The following is a 21,417-nucleotide window of genomic DNA, read 5'->3' on the forward strand; positions in this document are numbered from 1 at the left end:
GTCTTCAAAAACTCCGACATCCTAACGGAGCCTATGAAAGTCAACGTGGCCCATGGTGGTCAGCCTACATGTTTTTAGAAATGAAGCTGGCAGGGCTCCGAGGTCAGCCAGGTCACTATTGGGAAGAAAGACTTTGTACAAGAAGACGAGTGTGTCATCAGAAAACAATTATTGTTTTAATTGGCTTTTTATGTTAAACGTATTTTTTTTTAGGTTTGACTTTGTTTTCATTTTATATCACCAGCAGCCGTATATTGAAAAAAAATCTTGATGTTTTCGTATTGGCCACAGAGACTAATTTAAGACTTCTATTTCTTGTGTGGGCACATACACATGAGCAGCAATAGACTGACACAGACCCTATCTTTTGTACAGAATTTTTTTCTGAGCATGCTCTAATCCCTGCAACGGTCATTGTGAAGGGAAGGGGAGGAGGTGAGCTGTGACATCACTGTTTGAAATAGTAGATCTTGTAATATTTACTGTATATGGAAGTGTTACCTTTCATTGTAATCCTGTCTGTAATGATAATGAGACTGCTGAAAAGTACCTAACAGAAAATATCAGTCTAGCAATAAGGTCTAGTGGACAGTATGAAAATGGCAAGATTTTTTTATTTTTAATATAGATCTTCTAAGGGGTAATGTTTCTTCTTGGGGAAAGTGATATGCCAGTGTAATGAGACTTGTAGGCCATGCAATGCTCCTCTGGGACATTAAATATGCAAACTGCTTCTTCAGAAAGGAAGAGGACTTGAACTCTAGTGCCACCTATTGGAAGTAGCAATCCTAAAAGTCAAGATTGACTCTTTAACGAGCATTGGCATATGACGGGATGAAAACCAAGCCAGAATCTCTATTTGCAGACATGTTTAGATGTGTTGCCCCCTCCTCAGTGCAAAGCAAGAGATTTGATTTAGCTAGGTGAGAGGCTTCTGATTAAGGGTCTAAGGCAGTATTTCCCAAACTCCAGTAATCACGGACCCCACGGGTCATGTTTTTAGGATTTCCATAGTGTTGCACAGGTGAGGCAATTCCTGATGCCTTGACGATACTTTCACTACTTGCTCAATACTAAGGAAATCCTGAAAACATGACCCGTGGGTTTGGTGAGGACTGGAGTTTGGGAAACACTGGTCTAAGAGGTTACATCAGATTTGACATTCTACAGAATGTCAGTTTAGGGGACCATGGCCCACGGCTGAAAGAATACAGATCTGCTCCATTGACCATCAGTGAATCAATGGATATGTTTGGGGAAGCCAGGATTTGGACCCACCAGTCACCTGGCTCCATGGAGACGTTTCGAGAATCCAGGTTGTGACCCTACGGTCACCTGGTCACATATTTCAGTGGACTGTCAGCTTCCAAAAGTTACCTCCTCTCTGTGCGTGCTACAGGTGGGGGTAGTCAGCCCTGGAAGCTCCAAAGTCGCAGCTGATCTAATCCCGACGAATCAGCAGAAGGGTGAGACTCTGTAATTTTGCACCATCTTGGGTATTTTGCTGGGACTGTTCAATAAAGTATTGTCACACTGTTTTGCTCTCACCCGTGTTGTCTGAGTAATTTTATGCCCATGGTAAAGGGAGAGTGGGCGTTCAGAGGAATGTGCCCTGGTCCATGCGGTTTCAAGCCAGCGGACTAGACCAACTCACCCCCCTGTGTCTCCACACTAGTCACATCAGATCTCTTTCTTTGCACTGAGGAAGAGGCTACTTACACTGACATGTCATTCTCCCCAAGGAGAGATGTTACACCTTAGACCTCCAGTCAGAGGCCTCTCATACAGTCCATTCAGATGGCATGCTTTGCACTGAAGAGAGGGCAACAGCCTGAAACCCGTGTCTGCAAATGGAATAAAAGCCAAAACAGAATCTCTTAAGTAATGTGGCAGTGATCATTAAACTTGATGCTGACTTTTTGACTTTTAGGCTGTGTTCACACGTTCCGTTTTTTTTTGCGGTTTTTCCCTATAAAAACGCTATAAAACTGCAAAAAAAAACGCATACAATAAGCATCCCATCATTTAGAATGAATTCCGGATGTTTTGTGCACATGATGCGTTTTTTTCCGCAAAAAAAACGCATCAGGCACAAAATCCGGACATGCTCTATCTTTTTGCGGTTTTTTTGCGGATTTCCCACTCCAAAATGCATTGGGAAGTGTCCGGAAAAAACCGCGGCAAAAACGCACGCGGTTTTCTTGCGGATTTCATGCAGAAAATGTCCGGAATTGTCAGGAATTTTCTGCATGAATTCCTGAACGTGTGCACATAGCCTTAGGATTGCTTCTTCCCGTAGGTGGCAGCGGAGTTCAAGTTCTCTTCCTCTCCGAAGAAGCAATTTGTATATTTAATATAGATCTTGATATGGAAAAAAACAACTATTCACTTTTTTTAATAATACATTTAGCATGAAAACCAGCTTTAATTAATCGGTAATTTTCTCATAAACCCTACCCTTTAAGACATGCTTATTGTCTCTCCACTGTTGATGCTATGTGATGTGCTGCCCCCCACAACATTTGAGCCTTTGTTTCACTGGCTGCTCTCCTGCAAGAAGAGGTAACATGAGTCATCCGAGGAACCTGGGAAGGGCCTCAGATTGGAATAAGTGTGAGACTAGACGCCAAGAAGAGCGTCGGTCAGATAGGAGGAGTTTTTTGCTGCAACAAGTGACAAGGAGCCCAAGTGGAAGTTGTGCAGTGGGTCCTAAAAGTGGCCTCCATGAGACTGCAGGTAGACGCAGGGTTCCAAAAGACTTGGGCTATATGCTGCAATACAACAGTGTATAGCACAAGTGATCAAACAATTGCACCTTCAAGTCCCCTAAGGGGACTAAAAAATAGAAATATACTTTATTATTTTTCTTAAGTGTACTTTTCTTTAAAATACATATTAAAATGAAAGTTGAAATCACCTCCTTTTCCCCAATTCAAAAAAAAATGTAAAGGATAAAAAAATAAACGTAAAAGTCCGATCTATCAAAAAATGCATTTACCAACAAGAAAAAAGTCGTAAAGAAAAAAAAATCAAAACAGATCAAAATATCAAATTTACCCTCAAATGGTAGAAATACAAATGACAGCTCGCCACATAAAAAACAAACAACAGCAACAAACCCTCGCACTGGTCCATCAACGTAAAAATAAAATAGTTACGGGACTCTGAAAACAGCGACACAAATCAATGTTCTGATGTTTTTTTAACCAGCAAACTATAAAGAAGACAGGATATCATGGTGGCTCAGTGGTTGAATTGAATGGAAAAAAACGCCTTGAAAAAATGCACCCAAAACGCAGCAAAACCTGCATTTTTGCCGCAGCTTCTTTCCTGCCAAACACTCAGGTTTTGCTTGAAGACACAAAAGAGCACAGTAAAACCAAAAACACTGTTGCAAAAAAATCACAATAATCAGCAAGTGCTAGATGTAAAAAACAGGGTATTTGGTTGATACGTTTTTTGCAAAAAATGTATACTAAGCTGCTCCACCAAACGTCAAGGTATACCCTTATAGAGCAGTCCTAACTGATGTATTTAAAAACCTGATCATCTGTATATTACCTGTATGAGCAGGGTTCAGAGAGGAAATGTCCATGTGGACACGCTGAATGGAACAGCTTTTGTGCAAATAGCCCACAAGGAGTGGTAGATAACTCCCTAATCTTGTAGACACAAGAGAACAATTATGGAAACAGAAACACATGGGCTACTTGCACAGTGAACAAGTCTGTAGGAACATGCTCACACACCACCAAGAAACTTGAAGACATAAAAGAGAATAGTAAAACCTGCCCTCCTTGTGGGCTATCTGCACATAAGCTGCTCCATTCAGCATGTCCACATGGACATTTCCTCTCTGAACCCTGCTCACACAGGTAATATACAGATGATCAGGTTTTTAAATACATCAGATAGGGATTGCATACATCAGTTAGGACTGCTCTATATGGGTATACCTTGACGTTTGGTGGAGCAGCTTAGTATACATTTTTTGCAAAAAACGTATCAACCAAATACCCAGTTTTTACATCTTTTTACTAGCACTTGCTGATTATTGTGATTTTTTTTGCAACAGTGCTTTTGGTTTTACTGTGCTCTTTTGTGTCTTCAAGTCTCTTGGTGGTGTGTGAGCATGTTCCTACAGACTTGTTCACTGTGCAAGTAGCCCATGTGTTTCTGTTTCCACTCAGGTTTTGCTGCAGAAAAAAACACAGTGTGACCTTATCCTTATAGTACTGACCTGAGTAATCCTATTGCCAAAAACCAAAAAAAAAACTGTCGTAAATTTGCATTTTCCAGCATCTCACCACACTTGGATTTCTAATCCACATTTTCTCTGTACATTATATGGTTTCACTGAAAACTTTAAACTTGTCCCCCAAAATACAAGTCCACACATGTAAAAAGAAGAATAAAAAGTTATGGATTGTGGAAAAAGAGGATGAAAAAAATGAAACTGCGAAAACAAATGGCTTTAGCACGAAAGAGTTAAATGAAATATGCAAAAAATTAAGCAGATGAGCTTGTGCTATAAAAATTAAAAAAATATACACAGCTCAAAAATAAAGGGAACAATTAAACAACAGAATATATCTCCAAGTACATCAAACTTCTGTGAAATCAAACTGTCCACTTAGGAAGCAACACTGTTTGACAATCAATTTCACATGCTGTTGTGCAAATGGAATAGACAACAGATGGAAATTATTGGCAATTATCAAGACACCCTCAGTAAAGGAGAGGTTCTGCAGCCGGTGGGGACCACAGACCACATCTCAGTACCAATGCTTTCTGGCTGATGTTTTGTTCACTTTTGAACGTTGGTTGTGCTTTCACACTCGTGGTAGCATGAGACAGACTCTACAACCCACACAAGTGGCTCAGGTAGTGCAGCTCATCCAGGATGGCACATCAATGCAGGCTGTGGCAAGAAGGTTTGCTGACACTGTAGTGTCCAGAGGCTGGAGGTGCTACCAGGAGACATGCCAGTACACCAGGAGACATGGAGGGGGCCGTAGGAGGGCAACAACCCAGCAGCAGGACCGCTACCTCAGCCTTTGTGCAAGGAGGAAAAGGAGGAGCACTGCCAGAGCCCTGCAAAATGACCTCCAGCAGGCCACAAATGTGCGTGTGTCTGCACAAACGGTTAGAAACCGACTTCAAGAGGATGGTCTGAGTGCCTGACGTCCACAGATGGGGGTTGTGCTCACAGCCCAACACCATGCAGGATGCTTGGCATTTACCACAGAACACCAGGATTGGCAAATTTGCCACTGGCACCCTGTGCTCTTCGCAGATGAAAGCAGGTTCACACTTAGCACATGTGACAGATGTGACAGAGTCTGGAGATGCCGTGGAGAGTGATCTGCTGCCTACAACATCCTTCAGCATGACCGCTTTGGCAGTGGGTCAGTAATGGTGTGGGGTGGCATTTCTTTGGGGAGCTGCACAGCCCTCCATGTGCTCGCCGGAGTTAGCCCGACCGCCATTAGGTACCAAGATGAGATCCCCAGACCCCTTGTGAGACCATACGCTGATGCTGTTGGCCCTGGGTTCTTCCTAATGCAGGACAATGCCAGACCTCATGTGGTTGGAGTGTGTCAGCAGTTCCTGCAAGATGAAGGCATTGAAGCTATGGACTGGCCAGTCCGTTCCCCAGACCTGAATCCGATTGAACACATCTGGGACATCATGTCTCGCTCCATCCACCAACGTCACGTTGCACCACAGACTGTCCAGGAGTTGGCGGATGCTTTAGTCCTGGTCTGGGAGCAGATCCCTCAGGAGACCATCTGCCGCCTCATCAGCAGCATGCCCAGGTGTTGTACAGTAGGGAGGTCATACAGGCACGTGGAGGCCACACACACACACAATATTGAGCATCATTTCCTTGTCATGAGGCATTTCCACTGAAGTTTGATCAGCCTGTAATTTGATTTTGAGCATCATTCAAAATCCAGACATCCATGGGATATTCATTTTGATTTACATTGATAATTGTTATGTTTTATTGCTCTGAACACATTCCACTATGCAATGAATAAAAATTTGCAACTGGAATATTTCATTCAGGATGTGGTATTTTAGTGTTCCCTTTATTTTTTTGAGCAGTATGTATAAAAAGCTGAAAGTGACGGTATAATGCATATGTGATACTGTCACCATTTCTTGTCTTGAGCCCCAGTGGAATAACTCTAGTCATTCTTATTCCCAGCAGTCCTGCCTTGGATAGGCGCCATACACTAGAAGGTGGCGGGGTTAAGCTTGTGTTCCACAACATGTAATCTCTACATTGCTGATGCCGGACAGCGTGCCGCGCTCCCACCTCTTCAGAGCATAGAAACTACATGTGGTTCATTGACTTCCACCACTGCGTCCTCAGCACAACCATGACTGCTGTGGGGAAAGCGATCTCCAGCTACCTCTATATCCTAAACGCTGCACCTAAACCGTAAATTATAGCATGAGTGGGTGCTAAATCTAAAAACAGGCAAAAAGAAAGTAACACTTCCTTTTTTAATTGTAAGGCTATTTGATAGCTCTATAAAGATCCATGGAGAAATTTGGCATAAAAAAACAATGTTTAAATCCTTTCCCGCATCCCTTCAGCAGGAAACTTAAATGGGGATGCTTATTATCTACCTTTAACGAATCACCGCAGGTGACGGTGAGTATTATTTCTTTCATTATTTTTAACAAGTGTTATTCCCAAAAATCAAGATACCCCCTAAACTTAGGATAGGAGATAAAGTGCTGATTGCTGGGGGTCTGACCACTGGGATTTCCATAGATCGAAGCTCTGGAACCCCGAGAACAGGGCGATGCTGCCCTGTAATGAATGGAGAGGAGATGCGCATGGTCGACCTCTGCTCCATTCATTGTCTATGGCCGGAAAAAGCGGATCACTGGACTCTGCCTTGCAATGTTGAACTATTACAGATTAAGTGATAGGATTAGCTATCAGTCATGTGTGTGGACATGAGGAAAGACACTAATTCCAGCCTTTATATGACATACAGTTAGGCCCAGAAATATTTGGACAGTGACAAGTTTTGGCATTTTAGCTGTTTATCAAAATATATTCAAGATACAGTTCTATATACAATATGGAATTAAAGTGCAGACCCTCAGCTTTAATTTGAGGGTATTCACATCCTAATTGGAGTAAGGATTTCCTAAATCCTTACTCCAATTACATCCTTACACCTCTTTAATATGTAGTTGCCTCATTTTAATCCTTTTAACGGCCAGAGGTATATCAGTTTTTGCCTTTTCGTTTTTTGCTCCCCTTCTTCTCAGAGCCATAACTTTTTTTTATTTTTCAGTTAAAATTGCTATGTGAGGGCTTGCATTTTGCAGGACAAGTTGTACTTTTGATCAACATGATTGGTTTTAACATATCATATACTGGAAAACGGGAAAAAATCCAAGTGCGGTGAAATTGCAAAAAAAGTGCAATTCCACAGTTGTTTTTTGTATTTTACCATGTTCACTAAATGCTAAAACTAACATGCCTTTATGATTCTCCAAGTCATTATGAGTTCATAAAGGCACAGATGATTGGCCTCGGGGAGACCAAAACATCCAACACCGCGGAGACACCATCACGTGTTTCTCAACGCAGTGATTCCAGAACACTGCCCCCATCCCTTATGGGAAATATGCAGATGCAGGTAAAGAAGCTGCTGAGACACCATCACGTGTTTCTCGACGCAAGCAGTGAATAGCCAGGCCTTTCCCCGGGAAGGAACAACCACGGGAAGGGCAGCATCCTATGAAGGAAAGCCACCTATGCCAAGCATGGTATCCATCCACAGACAGCTGTTTCGGGGTTTTTGCCCCTCATCAGTGTGGAGTAGGAATCTGGCTATTAGGAGCAGTGCCTAGTAAAAAGGCTATAAAGGCACAGATGATTGGCCTCGGGGAGACCAAAACATCCAACACCGCGGAGACACCATCACGTGTTTCTCAACGCAGTGATTCCAGAACACTGCCCCCATCCCTTATGGGAAATATGCAGATGCAGGTAAAGAAGGATGTTTTGGTCTCCCCAAGGCCAATCATCTGTGCTTTTATAGCCTTTTTACTAGGCACTGCTCCCATTAGCCAGATTCCTACTCCATTATGAGTTCATAAACATCAAACATGTCTAGGTTCTTTTTTATTTAAGTGGTGAAAAAAATCCAAAATTTGGTAAAAAAGGAAAAAAAAAGCGACCTGTAGCATCTCCATTTTTCGGGTTAATTTTTTTTTATATTGATATATCGGGCGATTCTGAACGTGGCATTATTTACTTTGAATGGAGCGATAGGGGGGTCACTTGAACTTTCATTTTTTATACATTTTTTAAATATTTTTTAAAACTTTTTTTTACTTTTAGCATGCTTCAATAGTCTCCATGGGAGACTAGAAGCTGCAGTACTTTGATCGCTTCTGCTGCACACAGGCAATGATCTGATTGCCTGTGAGTAGCAGGAATACTCACTTTCTATGAGCGCTGACCACGAAGTGGCGCTCAGAGCAATCTGGCAATGACAACCATAGAGGTCTGCTTCAGACCTCTGGTTGTCATGCTGATCCATTGGTGATCCGCGATCATGTGATAGGGTCACCGATGGGCGGGATTTGTGAAGCGCTACCAGTAAGCGCGAGTTAAATGCCGCTGTCAGAAACTGACAGCGGAATTTAACTAGTTAGCAGCCGCAGGTGGATCGCGGCTGTTGTGGAAACATGACAGATGTATAGAACAGCTGTCATGTGCCCGGAAAGGTGCGGGCTTAGCGCCAGAGACCGCACCAAACAGGGGGAGTCTGACATCAGTGTACTATTATGCCTAATGTCGGAAAGGGATTAAAGGGAACAAAATTAATTGGGCAATTATCTCAAAAGCTCTTTAAGGGGCTGCATGGCCTCGTTAAGCCATCATCAATTAAGCAGGTAAAATATATGGAGCTGATTCCAGATGTGGCATTTGCATTGGAAGCTGTTGCTGTGAACCCACAACATGCTGTCAAAGAAGCTGTCAATGCCAGATAAATAGACCATTAGGCTGAAAAAAAATAAAGAAATCAATCAGAGGGATAGCAGAAATGTAAAGAGTGGCCAAATTAACTGTTTGGTACATTGAGAAAAGAGCATTGGTGGGGGGTACTCAAAAATGCCTGATCATCCCATCCATGGAAGACAACAATAGAGGGTGATCCCCTTCACAAAAACCAGCTGAGTGCAGAACACTCTCCAGGAAGTAGGTGTTACAGTTTCTAAGTCTATCATAAAGAGAAGACTTCATGAGAACAAATACAGAGGGTTCATCACAAGGTGCAAATCATTAATCAGCCTTAAAAATGAAAAACCCAGATTAGACTTTGCCAAAAAAAAAACATCTAAAGATGCCAGCCCAGTTCTGGCAAAACATTCTGTGGACAGGTGAAACTACAATCAACCTGTACCAGAACGATGGGAATAAGAAAATAAGAAGGCTTGGAACAGCTCATGGTCCAAAGCACAGTACATCCTCTGTAACACATGGTGGAGGCAGTGTGATGGTGTGGGCATGCATGGCTTCCAATGGCACTGGGGCACTAGTGTTTATTGAAGATGTGACTGATTGATTGGATGATGCTTCACCATACAGAGGGACAATGACCCAAAACATACTGCGAAAGCCAAGAAGTGCAATATTCTGCAATGGCCGAGTCCTCACCAGATCTCAGCCCCATTAAGCAGCGTTTCACATGCTTAAAGGGACACTGTCACCTGGATTTGGAGGGAACAATCTTCAGCCATAGGGGCGGGGTTTTGGGGTTTTTGATTCACCCTTTCTTTACCCGCTGGCTGCAATATTGGATTGAAGATCATTCTCTGTCCTCCGTAGTACATGCCTGCACAAAGCAATCTTGCCTTGCACAGGCATGTACTATGGAGGACAGAGAATGAACTTCAATCCAATAATGCAGCCAGCGGGTAAGGAAAGGGTGAATCAAAAACCCCGCCTCCATGGCTGAAGATTGTTCCCTCCAAATTCAGGTGACAGTGTCCTTTAAGACAAAATTTATGGCACAAAGATCCACAAACAAGCAACACCTGAGGTCAGCTGCAGTAAAATCCTGGCAAAGCATCGCACAGGAGCAAACCCAGCAATGGTGACGTCCATGCCTTCAAGACTTCAGGCCGTCATTGCCTGCAAAGGCTTCTCTACAAAGTATTAAAAATTAACAATTTATTTATGGTAAAGTTAATAGTTTGTCCAATTACTTTTGAGCCTCTGAAATGAAGAGACTTTGTAGAGAAATGATTGCAATGCTTAAACGTTTCACAGAATATTTTTGCTCAACCCCTTTAATGAAAGTCTAAAACCTTTCTCTTGTGGCGCCCCAGGGTCCTGGTCGTCACAGTGGTATTGCTTTCCTCCCGGGGAGAGTGATGCTACGTTTGGAGGCAAGGAAGGATAACTGCATCCAGGTACCACAAACATGCAACACATTCACACTCCAGACCACCAGGGGGAGCTTCTGCTCCTATTTACTAGGTGACTCCCCATATATATATAACTGGTAGTCTGTAGGGAAAGTTAGTCAGGCAAAATAGCCACGACCAATCAGCGACAGGCACAGTCCAGAATAAAATGGCTGCTCCTTCCCCGCAGTCAGTGCCGGCGTCCGCATACTCCACTCTGGGTTAATGGCGCTCACACAGGGTTAATGGCAGCGTTGACCGCGGTATAACGCACTCGGTTTACGCTGCTGTTAACCCTGTGTGACCAACTTTTTACTATTCATGCTGCCTCTGCAGCATGAATAGTAAAAATATCTAATGTTAAAAATAATAAAAAAATTAAAAATAGTTACATAATCACCCTCCGGAGCCTTCGGATCGAACCGGCCGTTTACCGATGCTCCTCGCAACGCCCCGGTGACCGCTGCATGCATTGTGGTCTCGCAAGATGATAACGTGCGGTCTCGCGAGACCACAATGCAATCTTCAGACCGGAGCGCGCGACGAGCATCGGGAACCGGCCGCTTCGATCCGGAGGCTCCAGGAGGTGAGTACGTAACTATTTTTTATTTTCTTTTTTTTAACAGGGATATGGTGCATACTACGTGACTGGGCAGTATACTACGTGACTGGGCAGTATACTACGTGGCTCTGTGCTGTATACTATGTGACTCTTTGCTGTATACTATGGGCAATATACTATGTGACTGGGCAAGCTGGGCAATATACTACGTAGCTGGGCAATATACTACGTGAACTACGTGGCTGGGCAATATACTACGTGAACTACGTGGCTGGGCAATATACTATGTGGCTGGGCAATATGCTACGTGGCTGGGCAATATACTATGTAACTGGGCAAGCTGGGCAATATACTACGTGGCTGGGCAATATACTATGTGACTGGGTAAGCTGGGCAATATACTACGTGGCTGGGCAATATACTATGTGACTGGGTAAGCTGGGCAATATACTACGTAGCTGGGCAATATACTATGTGACTGGGCAATATACTACGTGAACTACGTGGCTGGGCAATATACTACGTGAACTACGTGGCTGGGCAATATACTATGTGGCTGGGCAATATACTACGTGGCTGGGCAATATACTATGTGGCTGGGCAATATACTACGTGGCTGGGCAATATACTATGTGAACTACGTGGCTGGGCAATATACTATGTGGCTGGGCAATATACTACATGGCTGGGCAATATACTATGTGACTGGGCAAGCTGGGCAATATTCTACGTAGCTGGGCAATATACTATGTGACAGGGCAATATATTACGTGAACTACGTGGCTGGGCAATATACTACGTGAACTACGTGGCTGGGCAATATACTATGTGGCTGGGCAATATACTACATGGCTGGGCAATATACTATGTGGCTCGGCAATATACTATGTGGTTGGGCAATATACTACGTGGACATACATATTCTAGAATACCCGATGCGTTAGAATCGGGCCACCATCTAGTTATATATATATATATATATATATATATATATATATATATATATATATATAATGTATATACCTATATAGGTATAGACATTTATTCTATCTATTCTATTCTAACCGGTCCGTGTGATATTACTGTACACCGCACTGAATTGCCGGCTTTTCTATAGAACACCGCTGCGTATTTCTTGCAAGTCACACTGTTGGTCCGTGTGTAATCCGTATTTTTCTCGCCCCCATAGACTTTCATTGGCGGATTTTTTGCGCAATACGCTGACAAACGCCGCATGCTGCGATTTTCTTCACCCGTAAAATACATCTGCGAAATATACGGCAGATAGGAGCTGCCCCATAGAAAATCATTGGCCAGTGTGAAATGCGTAGTTTTTGCGCCTCTCATACGCCCGTAAAACTCTCTAGTGTGACGCCGGCCTAAGTGGGATCATCCATTTCAGCTAATAACATGTTAATAACCCGGTGTGAGGTTTGGAAGGACGCAGTATATCGGAACGGGCTGTAATTTCAGTCTTAAAATCTGTGTTTAAAGCTGAAACACGGTTTAAATGTTACATAATCCAGAGAGCTGGAGCCGCTGACATAATGGAAGGTATTGTAGCTGTTATTTTTTTTTTATAGCACTGTACAAAACAGAAGGACACTGTGCACATAACTGAGGTTATTAAATTGAAAAGTATTTTGGGGGTTGTCCATTTAAAGCAGACCTGTCAAAAGATTTCACAATACAAACTGCATACATTATTAAGTAGATCTATTAGACCTGATGAGGCCGGTGCACTCACTCTGTAAATCCATGTCAGAATGGCTGTGTAATCCTTTTTCAAATTTTGAACTTAATCTCTGCAAACCTAGCCTGATTGCCAGGTTATCAGTGACCCTCCTCCCTGCTGAGTTCTCTCACTGCTCAGTGCAAGCTGCAGTTGTCAGGATGGGTGGGTGAGAGAGAATACACTTGGACTTGATGATGAGTTCACTTACTTTTCAGGCCGTATTCAGATGTCAGTGATTATTCACGTGTGCAAAAAAAAATTGTACGAGTTTCATCAGCGCTTTTGATCTGAGTGTCATCAGTATTACCATCAGTATTACCAGTTTTACCATCAGTGTTTCATCAGCGATTTTCACAAAAAAAAATAATTAAATTGTAAAGCTTCTCCTATCTATTATAGTTACAGAAGAGCGGATCTTTTGAAAATCGAATTCGATAAATTTTCCCCAAAAATTCGATTTGAGGTGTATTAGAGGGTGTCTTACCCAGTACAACATGGTCGCTAGAAATGCAAATTTTCAACTACATTTTACAGTACCAGCAAAGACTATCAGATTTCAGAAATCTCATACACACACCTTGTTCTTTTATCCTCAGTATTTTGTGATTTGCTTGGTTTTTGCAGAATAGAGCATGTCACTTCTTTCAACGTTTTTCACCCATTGAAAGTTAGGCTGTGTGCACACGTTGCTGATTTTTCCCGTTTTTTTTTCATGTTTTTTCGCTATAAAAACGCTATAAAACCGCAAAAAAAGCATACATTATGCATCCCATCATTTAGAATGCATTCCGCAATTTTGTGTGCACATGATGCGTTTTTTTTCCGCGAAAAAAACGCATCGCGGTAAAAAAAACCACAGCATGTTCATTAATTTTGCGGATTTTTGGCAGATTTCCCACTATATCATTGCATTGGGAAATCTCCGGAAAAATCCGCCAAAAAAAAGTGCAAAAAAACGTAAGAAAAACGCGTGCGGATTTCTTGCAGAAAATGTCCTGTTTTGCTCAGGAAATTTCTGCAAGAAATCCTCAACGTGTGCACATAGCCTGAAGGGTTGTGAAAGAAATATGAAAAAATGCAGGTTTTTCTGAACATAGAATATGATTTTTTTTTTTTTGTCCCTGAACTTTATCAGCATGCGCAGGAGACAAATGTAGCACGACAAAAATGCACAAAAAAAACGCAAGAAAAATCAAGCGAAACCTTTTTTTTTTTTTTCTGAAGCTTCCTTACTGCCAAGAGAGCAGGTTTTGCTGCCGAAAAAAAAAAATGCAGTGTGTGAACATAGCGCAAACCTGGAGCAGAATTTATATTCGATGCCATAGAATAACAAGTTCCAGATAGATCCTTCGCTTTCAATATAAATGATCTACCAGATCACTATGCTCTTAATAATCGGGAATCTGTGACGTTTCCTGAAGTGCAGGATTTGTTAGGCTGAGTGTTATTAACACATCAGTATTTTGGATCAGTATTTCATCAGTATTTGTATACAGAAACCAGGAGGATCTCCAAACCACAGACCAGGTATCAATCCTCCAATCATATTTTTTTTCTCTGTAAGTTCCACTGCTGCTTTCGGAATAGAAATACTGATGAAAAATACTGACCAAATACTGACGTGTGATTGAACCCTTGAGATAACAATCTTGGTTTACTTAATGTACCGTTACACTTAACGATTTACCAACGATCACGACCAGCGATACGACCTGACCGTGATCGTTGGTAAGTCGTTGTGTGGTCGCTGGAGAGCTGTCACACAGACAGCTCTCCAGCGACCAACGATGCCGAAGTCTCCGGGCAACCAGGGTAAACATCGGGTTACTAAGCGCATTACATTGTAAATGTAAAAAAAAAAACACTACATACTCACATTCCGGTGTCTGTCACGTCCCCCGCCATCAGCTTCCCTGCACTGTGTCAGCGCCGGCCGGCCGTAAAGCAGAGCACAGCGGTGACGTCACCGCTCTGCTTTACGGCCGGCGCTTACACAGTGCAGGGAAGCTGACGGCGGGGGACGCGACAGACACCGGAATGTGAGTATGTACTGTTTTTTTTTTACTTTTACAATGGTAACCAGGGTAAATATCGGGTTACTAATCGCGGCCCTGCGCTTAGTAACTTGATATTTACCCTGGTTACCAGTGAACACATCGCTGGATCGGCGTCACACACGCCGATCCAGAGATGACAGCGGGTGATCCAGCGACCAAAAAAAAGGTCCTGATCATTCCCAGCGACCAACGATCACCCAGCAGGGGCCTGATCATTGGTCGCTGTCACGCATAACGATTTCGTTAACGATATCGTTGCTACGTCACAAAAAGCAACGATATCGTTAACAAAATCGTTATGTGTGACGGTAACATTAGGCCGCCGTCACACTATCAGTATTTGGTCAGTATTTTACATCAGTATTTGTAGCCAAAACCAGGAGTGGAACAATCAGAGGAAAAGTATAATAGAAACACGTCACCACTTCTGCATTTATCACCCACTCCTGGTTTTGGCTACAAATACTGATGTAAAATACTGACCAAATACTGATCGTGTGACGGCAGCCTTACCAAACAGAAGGGGATTCCAAAATAAATGACAAAACCCAACTCTACTAGTTACAAGAACTCATGTCTTCTGCTCCTGAATTCGCAGCCTGCTACACTTGTAGGTTCCCTAGAAAAGACGTGAAAAGTCACATCTAAATATTTATGCCTGGATGACATACTACAAGTGTGATTTGATTTATTGTTTCTCCGGGAAGCCAAATATTTTCTTAACAGGGCGTGAAAGTTACGTCTTGTGTAAATGCTGGAAGAAAAGAAAGGAGAAGAAGAAGAAATGGAAGGCAAATGCTGTAGAAACTAAATTGAAAGGAATAATCCTGGAGAATTCCAGACGTAATTTAACATCACCACGGGGAGACACAGACAACTATCCGGGGACAAATATCCCGAGTAATGCCGCAGCTCAGCAGATGAAAGAAAAAAGCGAAGGAAGGATTGTTAGCGAGTGACAGAACACATTCAGAGAACCTGGTGAAGCTCATTATCACCAGACCCCCCGCAGCACCGCCACAGGCCAGCATGCCCTGACTGCTAACAATGGGCGCCGGCTGCAGGCATTTATCAATATAGAAGAAAATACTGAAGGACGGCAGGAGAAGTCTTGTCACACATGTACCTGACACTGCAGAGGAGTGAATGGCGGAATAAATAAAGAGATGACGGTGCAAGTCTGCCGCTCTATTCATTCTTGTGGCTGATTGGGATGTCAAGGGACCCCTGTTATTCTGATATATGGGGGTCCCAGAGAAAGGATTGTCACCTGTTAGACATTTATGGCATAAATGTCCTTTAAGAGTATGTTCTCACAACATTTTTTTCAGGCTTTAAAATCAACTTGCGGCACATACGCTCAGGCTTTTGAGAGTTTTTTAAAGGAAATCTGTCAGTAGATTTTGTCTATTTAATCTGTGAGTAGCATCATATAGGGGAAGAGACCCCAATTCCAGCAATGTGTCACTTACTAGGCTGTGTTTTGCGGTTTCAGTACAATCAGTGTTTTATCAGCAGGAGATTATCACTAGAGGACTAGCCGCCTTGTGTCTCCTAGTCCAACCACACCCCCACCACTGACTAGAAGCTTTCTGTCAATGTATAATGAACACATATCTGCCAATCGGTGGTGTGGGCGGGGTTATACACAGCTCAGCATTCCGAGCTCTGCTAGATCTACAGAAGAAAAAACTCTGGTGATTCTACCACAACTACTGTACCCAATAAACACATCGCTGGAATCAGGGTCTCAGCCCCTACATCATGCTCCCAGATTATATTAGAAAAACATTCCCTTTAACCCCTTCAGTATTTTAAAAATGCCAAGTAGGTGAAAGAAGTGAAATTTTTCTCTAATTTTCCACTCGGAAGACTGTTTGTACTTTAGAATAGAAGTTAAGGGGAAAGCTCAAAACACACAGACGTCTTCCAAAGTATTTTGCCATCATTTTTGCTTTAAAAAAAAAACCCGCTAGGAGTTTCTTCATTATTCCGTAGAGTGAAAAAAATTACTGAAAAACAATAAAAAAAAGCTTTGCAGAAACTATGGGAAAACCATTGCATTTTTCTTTATGTGTTTTCAGCTAAAAAGTAGCCGTTGCATTAATACTTATTTAGAAAGTTAATAGTATACATGAAAAAAGCAACTTTGTAAGATATCTTATCAGATAATTCTGCTACCTTTTCCTCCTGGATTAATGTGTCACTCTCAATTCATTGGTAAAATCTGTATTCAGTGAAGACAGATTTACCTGTTACTGAGATAGATGACAGTTGGTGCTGATAAAGTTCTATGGAGGAGGAGGAGCTAGCGGAACACAGACATTCCGCTGCGAGTTCTCCTGATACAACAGTTACACTTCTCCATAGAACTTCATGAGCACCAATTGTCATCACCTATATCAGTAATTGGAAATCTGTAGTCACTGAAGATTTTTGGAAATGAATGATCAGATTAGGAGGAGTAAAAAAGCTTTATTCAGTGATATTACGTTTCTTATTTTCATGTGTGCTATTGATTTATGTGCAAAAAAATATAATTACGGTCACTCTTTAAACGCATGCAGTAAAGACAAAATTGGCCTGAAAAGCGTCCATTTCCTTCAAGATTTTATTCATATGAAACCAGAAAATATAGCAATTAAGGTTTTGATGCTCCCATTCATCTTTCAGGGGTCGTACTACGTGGTGGTCCCGATGTCTGGTCGAGAGCCATATTTGGGACCCCGCTTTATGTGAAGCGACTGGCGTCCCAGAAGTCATCTCCCCTATTTACTTTCACAGCAATATACCGGCAAGGACAAAGTTCTCATGGGACATCCCCTTTAAATCCAACTTTTTATTAAAACCATTGGAAAACATAACAACCATCACATACAACCGGGTTCATTTTTCACAAACTATTGTTTATTGCATAACATTCTTGAAAATACCATTGATCCCTTTATACGTAATGATGAAACATCCACTGCTGAAAAGGATCAGAAGAGTCACAGGCCGCAAGACGGACGTTTAACATGTTTCCTGCCAAGCACATATTATATGCAGCATTGAACATAAATCCGCCCTGCAAAGAAATGCATAAATATGGATAAAGTCACAGAACAGGAACGAACAAGTTACATATGTATTAAGCAGATTAAATACCGGCCCCACAATGGACCTTATTAGGAATCACTGGGACCCACACACACTTAGGACCATACAAATTAGATGTTCCCCCGTCAAAAGAGGATGATGAGGATCGGGCATTTCGGATAACAAGGCTCAATCTTTTTGTTTTCTCGGGAAATAAGCCCTTGCCGGAGATGTATGGCACAAGCCTACTCCCCTCTTGCCATTATTATCAGCATTCATGTGTATGTGCTGTTGTCTTCGGTCAAAAACGACCGAGCTTGAACTTCAGAATTCTTTAAAATATTCAAGATGCGGCTCTGAACCCCGTGGCCGACCGACCCATCCTCATTTAAGTCAATCAACCACAAGTTTCAGAACCGCATCTTGAACACCCCAAAAAATACCAAAGTTCATAATAGGTCTCCCCAGACCGAAGACAACAGCTGGGTTAAAGGGGTTGTCTGGCCTTAGGGTACAAGTCTGAAGTCAGTTTATGTGACTACAGACAGGTGAGTACTCACTGCGCCGGGAGTGGTAAGTGTGTGACCGCAAGTATGTGATTTGTATACATGCTGTCACATGCCAACTAGACTTCACCCAATGCAAATGTATCGAACAAGGTCAGACACGTCTAGTTGGGATGTGGCCGGAAGTATGCAAATGGAAAACCTGCGGTCACATACCCGCCCTGAACAGCACCACCGCTCACTATGTAGAGTGACTGCAGACTTGTACCCCAAGACCAGACAACCACTTTAATGGATGTGGGTACTTTAAACTTGATTTAATAAAATAAAAAAATAAAAAGGAATATACCAGAAGTAACACAAACTCCATGCTGACTTCCTCCTGAAGTTGAACCCAGTATCACAGGGCAAGGGTGGTAACAAAAGAGTCATATCTCTGACCATAACTATCATATCGGCCGAGCTCGGTGACTACTGATCGTGGAGCAGGTCGCAGTACAACTGCAGGGTTCAAATCTTCAACTTTTTGTTTTAAGCATCTGCATTGTTGGCTTTTAAAAATGCATCAGGAAATGACCTATTGTTTAAATACAGATTTTTGTGCCAAATATATATATATTTACAGTTTTTATTCCAAAATTATTATTTTTTTTCATATCATAATCTATTTTTTTTATAAATAATTTACAGAATTGCACTTTTCATATTGGCCACAGGGAATAATTTATGCTCAGAATTCCTGTTCTTTCAAGAAGACTTTTCAGAAGGCTCATTACCATCAGAGGCAGGATTACAATGAAAGGTAACACTCAAACACAGCTGGTAACACAGGATCCACTAATCACAATACATGATGTTGCAGCTGACACTGCTCTCCTTCTTCACACATGCTCATTAGATGCTTCAGTATGAAAGATAGGGTCTGAGTCTGTTCATTGCTGCTAATGTGCATGTGAATTTCCTGAAAGAACTGGAAGTAAGAGTCTAAACTAAGTCCTAGTGCAGGGGTGTCAAACTGCATTCCTCGAGGGCTGCAAACAGGTCATGTTTTCAGGATTTCCTTGTACTGCACAGGTGATAATTTAATCACCAACTCATCATTTGTGTTGAGGAATGCAGTTTGACACCCCTGCCCTAGTGGCAGTGTGGAAATTTCAAAAATTCTACTTTTTTTCTTTTGCAATACAGATTGTGATATGGATTGACCTTTTAACCTTTCACAAGATTTTAAGCCTGTGAATAAAAAATAAAAAAAACTACCTGCAGAAAATGCCACTTCTCCTCCGCAAGTGCAAAGGAGCCTCCATATTTGTGATTGCACGGCCTCAGTTTTAGTAATCCGTAGCTTGCCTGCAGACACAGCTCTTTGAAGATATTATGTACAATTTCTTTCCTCTTCGAATACTCAAAATACTACATTTATAAAAGAAAAAAGAAGTTAATATAACAATAAATTACTTATATTAAATGTATAAAAGTATGTACACCCCCAAATTAATCATTCTGGACATTTCCACTATTCCAATATTAAAGACATTTGCAATATTTTCTTTTTATCCATAGACATAAAAATATTTTTTTTGTATACTCCAGCTCTGGTTCCCTGCTGCTACCACCAGTCTTTGTCAATAGGCTGCAACACAAGTGACCGCTGCGACTGATCACTGGGCTCAGTGGTCATGCAGAGAAACTACTAAGTCCACTGATTGGCTGCAGCAGTTTTGTGTTAGGCTATGTGCACACGTTCAGGAAAGTTTGCAGAATTTTCCTCAGCAAATCCAGATTACTTTCGCTCGCGTTTATTTTTGCACTTTTTTTTGTGGATTTTTCGTGGATTTTTCCGGAGGTTCCCAATGCAATAATATAGCGGCAAATCCGCAAAAAATCTGCAAAATTAATGAACATGCTACATTTTTTTTCCGCAATGCGTTGTTTTCGCGGAAAAAAAAACGCAGCATGGGCACAAAAATTGCGCAATGCATTAAGTTGATGGGATGCTTAATCTATGCATTTTTTTAAGCATTTTTGCAGCGGAAAACAGCCAAAAAAAATGCGAAAAATCCGGAACATGTGCACATGGCCTTATAGTCACGACATTATTGCAGTCCATTAATAAAAACTGGAGGCAGCAGTGGGTAATTAAACAGAAGTTTGTTATTTTTTACTTAGGCAAGACTTCGGTTGAAAAAAGTAAATTAAAATAATTGGACAGTCCCTGTAATGAGTGCGTAATATCAATTTACCATGAAATCTCCGTAGACAATCATTAGAAAGAGAGAATAGTAACTGAAACCCTAAGAAGTTGTTTCGACAGATGTTTTCCAGTCGTTATCTAATCCAGTCGCTGTTGGGAGTAATTTAACTTAAAGTTTGTGGGTCTCCAATATGGGTCCTTACAGGGCCGGACTGGGACTAAAAATCAGCCCTGGCATGTGAAGTCACACAGGCCCACTTGTCACATGGTGACTGTATAATATCTTTGTACACTTGTAGGTTACAAGAAGTGAGGGGAGTGTAACACGACTATATAACATATAATCACAGCTGTATCCAGCATTACAGCTCAGTCCCCATAGAATGTAATGCAGCACAGCCCCCATAGAATGTAATGCAGCACAGCCCCATAGAATGTAATACAGTACAGCCCCCATAGAATGTAATGCAGCACAGCCCCCATAGAATGTAATGCAGCACAGCCCCCATAGAATGTAATGCAGCCAGCCCCCATAAAATGTAATACAGCACAGCCCCCATAGAATGTAATGCAGCACAGCCCCCAAAGAATGTAATGCAGCACAGCCCCATAGAATGTAATACAGTACAGCCCCCATAGAATGTAATGCAGCACAGCCCCCATAGAATGTAATGCAGCACAGCCCCATAGAATGTAATACAGTACAGCCCCCATAGAATGTAATACAGCACAGCCCCCATAGAATGTAATGCAGCACAGCCCCATAGAATGTAATGCAGCCCAGCCCCATAGAATGTAATGCAACACAGCCCCCATAGAATGTAATACAG

At 42.0% G+C, this 21,417-nt stretch overlaps 1 protein-coding gene across 1 annotated transcript in view; it reads right to left on the reverse strand.

Moving 5' to 3' along the window:
• Positions 1 to 17,668: 17,668 nt before the first annotated feature.
• LOC138645840 (polypeptide N-acetylgalactosaminyltransferase 3-like) overlaps positions 17,669 to 21,417 on the reverse strand; it is a 29,565-nt gene continuing 25,816 nt past the window's right edge. The window contains exons 9-10 of the mRNA XM_069735350.1: positions 19,654 to 19,806; positions 17,669 to 17,876 (exon numbers count right to left, since the gene is read on the reverse strand). Of these exons, the coding sequence (XP_069591451.1) occupies positions 17,754 to 17,876; positions 19,654 to 19,806 (276 nt within the window). The 3' untranslated portion in view covers positions 17,669 to 17,753. The remainder of the gene's footprint in view (positions 17,877 to 19,653; positions 19,807 to 21,417) is intronic.

This window comes from Ranitomeya imitator, chromosome 7, assembly GCF_032444005.1.
Source record: "Ranitomeya imitator isolate aRanImi1 chromosome 7, aRanImi1.pri, whole genome shotgun sequence".
Classification (NCBI taxonomy): Eukaryota; Metazoa; Chordata; class Amphibia; order Anura; family Dendrobatidae; genus Ranitomeya; species Ranitomeya imitator.